This window comes from Oncorhynchus kisutch, linkage group LG5 (genome assembly GCF_002021735.2).
Source record: "Oncorhynchus kisutch isolate 150728-3 linkage group LG5, Okis_V2, whole genome shotgun sequence".
NCBI classification, from domain to species: Eukaryota; Metazoa; Chordata; class Actinopteri; order Salmoniformes; family Salmonidae; genus Oncorhynchus; species Oncorhynchus kisutch.
The window spans coordinates 38,617,575-38,630,621 of record NC_034178.2 but is presented as its reverse complement, the minus strand read 5'-3'; the positions used below and the strand labels follow the sequence as shown (position 1 = coordinate 38,630,621).

The window sequence follows — 13,047 nt, the reverse complement described above, 5'->3', positions numbered from 1 at the left end:
CATCTCGCCTGCTACCTGATATAGGAATAATCGACAGCAAAGGCCAAAATGCTCTAGCTCAACATCCAATCTAGAATATGAGGGTCCTCTGGATATTATACATTTAATCAGCACATAAATCCAGGCATGATGCAACAATTTGTGAGGGAGAGGACAGCGAGATGGATTAATAGGCCTGGAGATTTACGCAGGCACGATCTGTGCTGGTTTGGTTTCTAAGCTTCAATCAGGTTTTAAAATGAGAATGATAATGGTATTCAAATAAAAAATTCTCAATTGACCATCACAGCAAGAACTGGCCCAAGTCTCAACACTGGAGCACGCAGCCTGGTCTCATAGACTAAACGTAACATAGTAAAGTAAATTCGGGACACTCAAAAGAGTATTATATTTTACGTTTGGTATGGTTACATAAGACAGAAGGTTATTTAAGGCAAAAACGAAAGTTGGGTGGTTGATGGGGTGTGCGTATAACGCAGATGTTTATTTTATTTATTAAATTCACTCCCTGTACTTGCTTCCCGTTTATTAGCTGTTTATTAACTGCCAATGTTTGTCTATGGAGATTGCATGGCGGTGTGCTCAATTTATACACCTGTCAGCAACGAATGTGGCTGAAATAGCCAAATCCACTAATTTGAAGGGGTGTCCACATACCTATATAGTGTATGTATTGTGCATTCAGGTTCAATTTGAGTTTGTTTTTCTTAAAAATGTATCACAACATAACACTAACTCTTTACACTAATTTCTATGGGCAGATTACTTCTAGGAAATTTAACTAAAATGAATATGACTTCCAGGGGGATATACTCCAAAGCAGGATCAAGGAGTTGGCTAACTAACTTTCCTAAATATTCAGAAATATTTTTTTTTCTTCCTGAAAGCGTGAAATGGGCATTTGTCTAAATGACTCTCGAACCAAAAACACATACTGTATCTACGTTTAGCTTTCTTAATTAAGCAACATCTATAGTTATTTCTGGTTGTTTATCAAACTTATCTGGCTAACTAATTTATCCTACTTTCTAGTATACCCATCAGGACTGTACAAGACAACAACAATAACAATTAAATGAATAAAAAAGCAGTATGTTTGTACAGATACTTTTATTTTCACTTTGTGGGCCCCAGTTCTATAGGCTCCCATAAGGCAGAAGCAAAATTACTCCACCAGTAACTGCACACTGAGAACAAACACACTTCTGGAGAGAAGAGGATACCTGGGACATTCAGTAACTTTACACTGAGAACAAACACACTTCTGGAGAGAAGAGGATACCTGGGACATTCAGTAACTGCACACAGGGTAATGTACAATATGTGTATATACAAAACAACATCAGCGGCAGAGGAAATACTGGCAGACACAATAAAGATATAAAAGTGTGGACACACATAATCACCTGGAATGGCGGAAGTATAGGGGACACAGAAGAATGTCTCTTTTCCCTTTGTGATTGAATATCTTTGTGCTATAATTGCTATTATAACTAAAATATAACATATTCAAAAAAAAATGTATGTTTTAAAAAACATAAATGATCAATAAATACATCAACAAGATATAACAATGAAACAATGAAAATATTGCATTTCTAAAACAACTCATAATTTAAAAAAAAAATGTGGCTAAATGTTTTGCCAGTGAGGGAAAATGTTGTAGTATTGAGTATTGAATTGAGTCAACAAAGTAAATTCTACATTGATGTTAAGAGACGAGAGAGAATGGATAGCTACTTTTTATAATATATTGTAATCTAGATACAAACAGGTTGCCTGGCTGTCTGTAGTTTGGTTCCCTTTAGGCAGTAGACATACGCTCTGAGATGAATGAGAACAATAGGTGATGTTACTCTCCTCCTCACAATGATGTACCATTACTGTATTCACAGTACGTTAGCAAAGCGCCTCAACAGGTTTGCATTCAACAGGTACACACCAAGCATTATCCCTAATCATGGTACTCAACATCGCATACATGGCTCTCCATATTGCTTAGGAACATTCAAGAGTGAATGCTAGGCAAATGTTAACTTTTTTTGTAAAACACCTATACTTTTTTAGTTCAACACATAAATATATATATTTTAGAATTATAATAACTAATATCATTATAATTTATGTATTTGGTTACTAATTTGTATTGTTGTTCCTTTGTGGGTATTTCTATCTATCTGACAGTGGAAAATAATAACCCTATAAGATTGGTCCAGTGGTTAACAAAGTTGGTACATGCATTGATTCGCAGGCTCCATCAGGTGATGTTGATCTAGTCATCATCGTCGTCTTCATCACTGTCCTTCATGGATATGCCCGACATCCCTCCTTCCCTCACCGACGCCGTGGCCTCCTCCAGGGTCAGTCTGTTCCTCACCGTGTCATACATCTTACTGTTTAGTGTGGAGTCCAGGACGCCCTGCAGCCGGAAGTCACGGTACTTTTTCTGGAACAAGAGAGTAGAGAGGGTCAAGGTTGGGACTAGCACACAGACGAAACATTCTCAGTCAGTTGCTAAGGCAAGAGAGGACATGAAGCCAGGAATGCACTGCAATGTTTGGGTGAATCTCGACCTTTTAGAGTGGACTCCTCTCCTTGTCTCCTTTCCTCTATCTTAATCATTAAAGAATTTAATTAGTGACAACAATTTCCCAGGCATCACAATGCTTTCACCTAGCATGTGTTTTTTAGATCAGGAAAAATGTAGGAGTGGACAAACGGAGAAGAGGACACTTAACGGTTCACAATATTTGACACATTTAGCAAATTATCCACGTGTAGCATGTTCCCCAAAGAGACATCCCCACAAACAGGGGTTGTCTTAAGGACAGCAACGTTCCCATTAGGTCCCTTAAAGGGGTTTTGGAGAGATGTTATCCACGGGACATTCAATGACGACAAGGAGCCATTTCATGATGGTCAAGGGGAATTCCCATGATGCTCTCATGGGAACGTTTTCTGCGGGACCTTTGTGAATTACCCTTTAAGTTCCCAGGACTTCACTGAGAACCATGTCAGGACCTTTTTAGGCCATTCTCAGGACGTTTATTTGATGTAGATGGTCCAAAGGGAAGGTTCTTTGAGGGACCTTTGTGTAGTTCCCTGTAAGTCCCTAGGATGTCACTGAGAACTATGTCACAACATTTTAAGGACAATCTCAGGACTTTAATTTTACTTGTCCTTAGGACGTCGCATGACGGGCCCAAGGAAACGGTCTCTGAGGTACCTTTGTCTAGTTCCCTGGACGTCACTGAGGACCATGTCAGGATCATTTTAGGACGTTGTGTTTTTTTGTCACATGATGGTCCCAGGTCTCTGAAACCATTATAAGTAAAGTAATTAAATTATATGGGGTTTTTAAGGTAAGTGGTACGCTGTTAAGCTAAAATAGTGTAAAAACCTTTAATTAACAACAATATGATTACATTTGACATGATCACTGACAAAGGTCCTGACAAAATGACCCCACCTGGGATTTGAACTCAGAACCTCTGGATTTGGGGTATGCTGATAGTAACGTCAAATGAATACAATTATTAGACGTAACGACTGGGTCAAAACATGAGAAAATAACTAACAACCAGCCGCTTGGGTAGCAACTTCATAATGCAAAAACAAATGTACTTGTTCTTTTACTTAACCTTTAATTAATTAGGCAAGTCAGTTAAGATCAATTTCTTATTTACAATGACGGCCTTCCTGGCCAAACCCTAACGATGCTGGGCCAATTGTGCACCGCCCTATGGGACTCCCAATCATGGCCGGTTGTGATACAGCCTGGAATTGAATCAGGGTCAGTAGTGATAGTAGTGATGCCTCTAACACTGAGGTGCAGTGCCTTAGACTGATGAGCCACTCGGGAGCCCCAGCAGCCGTGACTCATTAAAATAATATTTAATATGCAGAAATGTCATTAATATTTTTATAAATATGTTGGCAAACGATTTATTCGCCTTGGGCAAGAAAAGGTATGTGAATCCTTTGGAATTACCTGGATTTCTGCATAAATTAGTCATACAATTTGATCTGAACTTCATCTTAGTCACACCAGTAGACAAACAGTGTGCTTAAACTAATAACACACAACTTTTTTTTTCTTTTCTTGCCTATATTGTATACATCATTTAAACATAACTTCTCCAAAAGCTAATTGGACTCAGGAGTCAGCTAACCTGGAGTCCAAATCAATGAGATGAGATTGGAGATGTTGGTTAATTAAAGCTGCCCTGTCCTATAAAAACACTCACAAAATGTATGTTTTTTATTCACAAGAAGTATTGCCTGATGTGAACCATGCCTCAAACAAATGAGATCTCAGAAGACCTAAGATTTGTTGACTTGCATTAAGCTGGAAAGGGTTACAACAGTATCTCTAAAAGCCGTGATGTTCATCAGTCCACAGTAAGACAAATGGTCTATAAATGGAGAAAGTTCAGCACTGTTGCTACTCTCCATAGGAGTGGCCGTCCTGCAAAGATGACTGCAAGAGCACAGCGCAGAATCCTAGTGTCAGCTAACATCTCTGTCTATAATACGTAAAACACTAAACAAGAATGGTGTTCATGGAAGGACACCACAGAAGAAGCCACTGCTGTCCAAAAAAAAACATTGCTGCACGTCTGAAGTTCACAAAAGACCACCTGGATTTTCCATAGCACTTCTGGCAAAATATTCTGTGGACAGATTAAACTAAAGTTGAGTTGTTTGGAAGGAACACACAACACCATGTGTGAAAAAAAAGGCACAGCACAACAACATCAAAACCTCATCCTAACTGTAAAGTATGGTGGAGGGAGCGTCATGGTTTGGGGCTGCTTTGCTGCCTCAGTCAGTGTTGCCAACAAATTTTCAGAGGAAGTTGCTAGTGGCAGGTCGATTTGTTGCTAAATGACGTTGTGATGTCATTGCGTGATGACATAATAACGTAAAACTGCGTCATTACGTAGAATACACAATGACATTACTCAAATTGATATAAACACAACACATTTTATATGATCAGATATTTTTATTTTTCAACACAACACATTGAATTTTTTAACAATTACACACTACACATTATTGAACAATTAAATTGTGTATATTTTATTTTTAACTAGTAAACCTAAACATTCTGAACAATTATAGTTTTAGGCAGCATATTGGTAGTTAACATGCTACCTAACTGATCAACAATTATAGGTACAAGCTAATAACAAGGTATACAGTTGAAGTCGAAAGTTTACATACACTTAGGTTGGAGTCATTCAAACTCATTCTTCAACCACTACACAAAGTTATTCTTAACAGACTATAGTTTTGGCAAGTTGGTTAGGACATCTACTTTGTGCATGACACAAGTCATTTTTCCAACAATTGTTTACAGACAGATTATTTCACTGTATCACAATTCCAGTGGGTCAGAAGTTTACATACACTAAGTTGACTGTGCCTTTAAACAGCTTGGAAAATTCCAGACAATTATGTCATGGCTTTAGAAGCTTCTGAAAGGCTAATTGACATAATTTGAGTCAATTGGAAGTGTACCTGTGGATGTATTTCAAGGCCTACCTTCAAACTCAGTGCCTCTTTGCTTGACATCATGGGAAAATCAAAAGAAATTAGCCAAACCTCCACAAGTCTGGTTCATCCGTGGGAACAATTTACAAACGCCCGAAGGTACCACGTTCATCTGTACAAACAATAGCATGCAAGTATAAACACCATGTGACCACGCAGCTGTCATACTGCTCAGGAAGGAGACGCGTTCTGTCTCATAGAGATGAACGTACTTTGGTGCGAAAAGTGAAATTCAATCCCAGAACAACAGCAAAGGACAGTGTGAAGATGCTGGAGGAAACAGGTACAAAAGTATCTATATCCACAGTAAAACGAGTCCTATATCAACATAACCTGAAAGGCCGCTCAGCAAGGAAGAAGCCACTGCCCCTAAACCGCCATAAAAAAGCCAGACTACAGTTTGCAACAGCAAATGGGGACTAAGATCATACTTTTTGGAGAAATGTCCTCTGGTCTGATGAAACAAAAATAGAACTGTTTGGCCATAATGACCATTGTTACGTTTGGAGGAAAAAGGGGGAGGCTTGCAAGCTGAAGAACACCATCCCAACCGTGAAGCATGGGGTTGGCAGCATCACGTTGTTAGGGTGTTTTGCTGCAGGATGGGCTGGTGCACTTCACAAAATAGATGGCGTCATGAGGAATTGAAAAGTATGTGAATATATTGAAGCAACATCTCAAGACATAAGTCAGGAAGTTAAAGCTTGGTCGGAAATGGGTCTTCCAAATGGACAATGACCCCAAGCATACTTTCAAAGTTGTGGAAAAATGGCTTAAGGCCAACAAAGTCAAGGTATTGGTGTGGCCATCACAAAGCCCAGACCTCAATCCTATAGAAAATTTGTGGGCAGAACTGAAAAAGTGTGTGCGAGCAAGGAGGCCTACAAACCTGACTCAGTTACACCAGCTACAGTGGGGCAAAACATTATTTAGTCAGCCACCAATTGTGCAAGTTCTCCCACTTCAAAAGATGAGAGAGGCCTGTAATTTTCATCATAGGTACACTTCAACTATGACAGACAAAATGAGAAGAAAAAAAAATCCAGAAAATCACGTTGTAGGATTTTTTATGAATTTATTTGCAAATTATGGTGGAAAATAATTATTTGGTCAATAACAAAAGTTTATCTCAATACTTACAAAGGTTATATAACCTTTGTTGGCAATGACAGAGGTCAAATGTTTTCTGTAAGTCTTCACAAAGTTTTCACACACTGTTGCTGGTATTTTGGCCCATTCCTCCATGCAGATCTCCTCTAGAGCAGTGATGTTTTGGGGCTGTTGCTGGGCAACACGGACTTTCAACTCTCTCCAAAGATTTTCTATGGGGTTGAGATCTGGAGACTGGCTAGGCCACTCCAGGACCTTGAAATGCTTCTTACGAAGCCACTCCTTCGTTGCCCAGGTGGTGTGTTTGGGACCATTGTCATGCTGAAAGACCCAGCCACGTTTCATCTACAATGCCCTTGCTGATGGAAGGAGGTTTTCACTCAAAATCTCACGATACATGGCCCCATTGATTCTTTCCTTTACACGGATCAGTCATCCTGGTCCCTTTGCAGAAAAACAGCCCCAAAGTATGATGTTTCCACCCCCATGCTTCACAGTAGGTATGGTGTTCTTTGGATGCAACTCAGCATTCTTTGTCCTCCAAACACGACGAGTTGAGTTTTTACCAAACATTTCTATTTTGGTTTCATCTGACCATATGACATTCTCCCAATCTTCTTCTGGATCATCCAAATGCTCTCTAGCAAACTTCAGACGGGCCTGGACATGTACTGGCTTAAGCAGGGGGACACGTCTGGCACTGCAGGATTTGAGTCCCTGGCAGCGTAGTGTGTTACTGATGGTATGCTTTGTTACTTTGGTCCCAGCTCTCTGCAGGTCATTCACTAGGTCTTGTGGTTCTGGGATTTTTGCTCACCGTTCTTGTGATAATTTTGACCCCACGGGGTGAGATCTTGCGTGGAGCCCCAGATCTTGGGAGATTATCAGTGGTCTTGTATGTCTTCCATTTCCTAATAATTGCTCCCACAGTTGATTTCTTCAAACCAAGCTGCTTACCTATTGCAGATTCACTCTTCCCAGCCTGGTGCAGGTCTACAATTTTGTTTCTGGTGTCCTTTGACAGCTCTTTGGTCTTAGTGGAGTTTGGAGTGTGACTGTTTGAGGTTGTGGACATGTGTCTTTTATACTGATAACAAGGACACCCCAGCGACTCCTGTGGCGGGCTGGGCGCAGTGTGCGCTAACCAAGGTGGCCAGGTGCACGGTGTTTCCTCCGGCGCATTGCTGCGGCTGGCTTCCGGGTTGGATGCACGCTGTGTTAAGAAGCAGTGCGGCTTGGTTGGGTTGTGTATCGGAGGACGCACTTTCAACCTTTGTCTCTCCCGAGCCCGTATGGGAGTTGTAGCGATGAGACAAGATAGTAGCTACTACAACAATTGGATACCACGAAACTGGGGAGAAAAAGGGGTAAAATTCACAAAAAAATCCTACAATGTGATTTTCTGGATTTTTTCCCTCATTTTATCTGTCATAGTTGAAGTGTAGCAATGCTCACTGGCCTTGGTCAACTCAAAGTGGAGTTTCAGTTCTTCCCACTGGCTGAATCTACGAGTTACCGCATGCTCAATCGATAGCCAACGTGTGGCACACGTTGCAGGGGTTTCTGGCCACAATTAATGGTGGCATACACTGCTTTGTACGCCTCGCGCCGTTTAGGGGAAATCGAAAAACAGTTGTAGGTTTCCTGATTAAGTACTCAACACTTCTAGGGATGGTTTCTTTGGATGCTGCACTGTCAGCCAATTGTAAAGAATGGTACAAACAGGGGATGAGTACCAAATTGGGCAATGCACATTCTTCCTTTAAAATCTTGTGCACCCTGTTGTGCACCCCAGTTATCATGGACGCATTATCAGTGCCAATACCCCGCCTATTGAAGCTCAACAGAAGTTGGTAGATGCAACAGGACAACGACCCAAAACACCAGAAGTAAATCAACAATAGAATGTCTTCAACATAAGAAAATACACCTTCTGGAGTGGCCCAGTCAGAGTCCTGACCTCAACCCGATTTAAAATGCTGTGGCATGACCTGGAGAGCAGTTCACACCAAACATTCTAAGAATATTGCTGAACTGAAACAGTTTTGTAAAGATGAATGGTCCAAAATTCGTCCTGATCATTGTGCAGGTCTGTTCCGCAACTACAGAAAACATTTGGCTGAGTTTATTGCTGCCAAAGGAGGGTCAACCAGTTTTTAAATCCAAGGGTTCACATACTTTTCCCACCCTGTACTGTGAATGTTTACACGGTGTGTTCAATACAGACATGAAAACGTATAATTGTTTGTGTGTTATTAGTTTAAGCAGACTGTGTTTGTCTATTGTTGTGACTTAGATGAAGATCAGTTCAAATTTTATGACCAGTTCATTCCAAAGGGTTCACATACTTTTTCTTGCCACTGTATATATGGACTTAGAAAATGAGTGCCATCTGCACTGTTATTTTAGTTATTAGTTCATCTGACTATTCTCACATCATTGATTTAATTAACTTATTTTAGCTATTTGAGTTTTTTTTCTTCCATATTGTTGTTTAATGTTGGTGGGGCATATTTTAATGTTACTCCGGAATCACTATAATACATACAATCGTTTTTTTGTGTATTTTTAACAGAGCTGAGATTTACTTTGAAGTGAAAAGTGTAGGTGAACTCAGTCATTGACATTAACTTGGTGTCGTAGCAGGAAGATCGGAATGCAATGTAATCATGTATGCCGAAGTGGATCCAATATGTACGTTGAAAACATAATGTTAAAAGCACTTTTTGTGTGGGTGTCCCTAACATTGCCAAAAGACAAAGAGCTGTGATTGGATAAGTGATTCACCAATCAGGGCCCTTGATGGGCTTAGCAACAGTAACAAGGAGTGAGGTGAAATGAAACTAGGGTCCGGTTGCCCAGGATAGAGAGTTACATTTTGTGTGGGTGGGACGTTCCTTTGCGCCCATCAGGAACACGCCGTGTACGAGACAAAAACCTCATGGGGACCATGACACAACGTCCTGACGACTTTAGGCTACAATTTTCTGACGTTCCGGGGACATCCTATTGACCCATTTTTGTACTAAATCATCTGGCACTGAAACTATATGTCACATGTGAGCACAGATCCCATGCATATACAGGCCTCATCAGTCTCTGAGAGAACAGAAATAAATGTGTGACATGACGTTATGCTGGTAAGACTTGTTACTGTTCACACTGCACCAACATCACACTGAAATATTAACACGGGACAGAGAAACAATGGTTGTCAGTACTAGGCTTCCTATCAAGCCATGAGAAGGTACAGTAGGTCACAACTCATTCAATATGGGTCACAGATTAAGAGAATATAAACATTTTATTTTAAAAATGAAATTATGTAATTCTACACTATTTGATTGTGAACCTTGATATATTACTTTGAATGAATGACCGATTGGTTTGGGATGCCCTGGAACAGGCCTGCTGGCTGAGCTTGACTTACCTTGACTACTCTGATGAGGATCTTGAGTTGGTAGACATGGAGCTGTAGGTCCATCCGGTCAGTCAGCCACATACCCAGGAGGTTCATGGTGCTGGTGTACCATTGCTGCAACACACAAACACAACAGTCTCCAGCAAAACAGACACACAAACACACACGTACACACACATAGACAACCAGAATACAGAACACACAGAACAGAACCAGCATTTCATAGTAATTTACACAATTTGCCCTCTCTTTCTCCCGTCTTCATCCCCCTCTCATTCCATCTCTGTATTTCTCTCCATCTCAACAACCCTCTCTGTCTCTTTCACTCACTCATTACCCTCTGACTAACTGCCTCCCTCTTGCTGTCGCTCTCTCTCTCAGCTGAGGGGAGAGTGAACTGGAATCACCTCTTCTATAACCGGAGTAGCTATAGCTGAGAGGCTCCAGATGTTAATCTGTGGGCTGAGTCCTGTTTGAAGTCTAATTGATTGGTAATGATCAGGGCAGGCTGATGCTAATCAGAGTGGACTAGCGCTCAACCGTCAGGCAGAGACAAGAAAGGAGGAGAACATATCTGGGATGACTCTTGAGTTTGTGTTGCTGGAACTTTCACACTGTCAATGAGAGGCCTTCTGCTGTGTCCTTTTTTACACTCATGTGCAAAAAAGACTGTCATGAGATATGAGAACAATTTTTCAGGCCACAAGGCACCTTCTCTACCAGGGAGCTAGATAAAAAGTAGCTATCAGTATACAGTACTTCATGTTTCAAGAGAACATACCCCAGTAGGTAGAACAGTACATACATCATCAGTTCCTTTTCTAGATAACAGTGTATGGCAGGGATCATGAACTAGATTTATCCGCGGGTCGATTTATTCTTGATTGGATGGTCAGGGGGCCGAAACATAATTACAAATAATTTGTAGACTACAAATATTTGACTAAAACATTAACATTTTAATCCTTGCTTACATTTGTATACGATCACATATCTTGCTATTATGTGTGGAAATAATTCCCTGACTTGGGGGGCCAAATACAATCCCCAGTGGGCCAAAGTTGGCCTGTGGGCCGCCAGGTGGGGAACCCTGGTGTATAGCTTCTCCCTGGAGTTGTGCTGGGGTAAGTAAGGGTACAACGTAAAGGCCTTCTCTGCGGGATGAATCACTGTGGGAACCTGCTGCATGTGTACCACTGTGGCAGCTTCCTCTCTGCCGCTCTGTGCCTGTGAAGGAATCGCCATGGCAGCAGGGCTGTGATCTCGCCCCTAGCACGACCCCACGCCGAGAGGCCAGGCCTGGTGTGACTGCTCTCGCTCTCCTCTTTTCACTCTGCCCTCCTTCCATCTCTCCTTGTCAGCCTCTCTTTCTCTCACCTTCATAACCTCTAAATAGGATTATTGTTTATTTAATTTTTTAAAACTTTAATTCAAGTAAATGGCAAAAAGCACAGGCATACCCTTTGTTAGTTTAGGATCTGGAAGAAAATAAAGCGGATCCGATCATATAAAGTGATCTAGAACAGCACTTTGGTCCGCAATGCTTTATGCTAGAAACAAGCTGTAAAATATCTGGGAAGAAGTGACACAGATGCATATGATGATGTCATTGTTTAGTTTCTTTTACATTCAGAGGCTGAGCTACAAACTTCTATAGACAAAGAGACAAAAAATGCACTTTGCTTGGGAAGTAATCTAATTCTGTCACTATCAATTGATTAAACTATTCACTTTCTGTACAATAGAAGATGTTGAAACCCAGGCATCTTTTAGGGAAACACTTGTTACCTACACTTCTTAGGTTAAGCTACAGAAGAAGAGTAGCCAGCAGTTAAAGCTTACATTTTTCTGTGTCGGTAGGCCTATTCTGTCTGGGGTGGAAAGGTATGCATAACTTCTGAAAGTAACCCATCACGCTAAGATTCCTAATGATGTCTCAGATTGTATTATTTGCAAACAGGGACAGTTTCGTTGCAAACAATCACTGATTTGGCATTGGAGAAATATGATAAGATGAACACATAGGCCTATCTCTCAGTCCATTCTTAGCATGTCATTTCAGTCATTTGTGTGGTATTAAAAAAGATTCTGCTAATATGTAAAATAACGTAGAATTGCAAGACATTTTTATTAAATGCAATTTTTTCTCTGACCTTCAAATATGATGATAGATTCATGCAATACTTTAACTACGAAGGAGATCTTTCCACCCCTATTCTTGTCCACGGTGGTCTGCAAACCCACAACCTTCTGGCCCGCAGCCTGTGCGCTATCAAAATTCCTGCGTTGCCATGTAATGCTTACAGGACAATGAACAGTTTGTAAAACTGCATATCTAAGGCTGTGGTCTGTCCAAGAAGTGAGGCTAAATGTTATCATGTCCTCTACTATCACCTTTATATTTGAATGATTATTTTGGGTATACGGGAGGGTCATTTGTTTTTTTCAAACGTTCAGGGAGGGTTTAGGTCAAATATATTTAGCTTAAGGGAGGGCAATCCATTTTTGATTTCAGGTCCAATTTTTCTTTTTTTGTGTGTGTGTGTGAGGCGTGGTGCTCAAGGGAAACTCAGAGAGTGACAGACTCTGATGCCAGGCTTGTGAAATGAACAGTGATGGCACTCTTGCTTTGTTCCACTCTGAACAGACTAACAAACCCTAACAAATCTCTCAGAACAGATGAACACACCCAGGCACTCACTCTTTTTAGGCTCGATTGGGATCAGCAGGAGGCTAGCAATAGCTGACAGCCAAAATACGTGTAATATGGCTCTGAATATATAATGTCATAAACCAACAGGGATCAAATCTGTGACACTGTGACATTCTATCAAGTTCCATCTGATATTAGGGATTGGATAATGAAGGTGGTTTTGGATGGTTGTGTGTCTTTGCGTGTGTGTGTGTGTGTGTGTGTGTGTATATGTGTGCGCCTACGGATGGGGGTTCCACTGCTT

At 40.8% G+C, this 13,047-nt stretch overlaps 1 protein-coding gene across 18 annotated transcripts in view; it reads right to left on the bottom strand.

Annotated features, from left to right (window-relative positions):
- Positions 1–1,092: 1,092 nt before the first annotated feature.
- LOC109891016 (calcium-dependent secretion activator 1) overlaps positions 1,093–13,047 on the bottom strand; it is a 181,600-nt gene continuing 169,645 nt past the window's right edge. For all 18 annotated transcript variants that reach the window (XM_031825030.1, XM_020483253.2, XM_031825017.1 and 15 more), the window contains 2 exons: positions 10,100–10,204; positions 1,093–2,446 (listed from right to left, as the gene is read on the bottom strand). In XM_031825030.1, the coding sequence (XP_031680890.1) occupies positions 2,273–2,446; positions 10,100–10,204 (279 nt within the window). In that variant the 3' untranslated portion in view covers positions 1,093–2,272. The remainder of the gene's footprint in view (positions 2,447–10,099; positions 10,205–13,047) is intronic.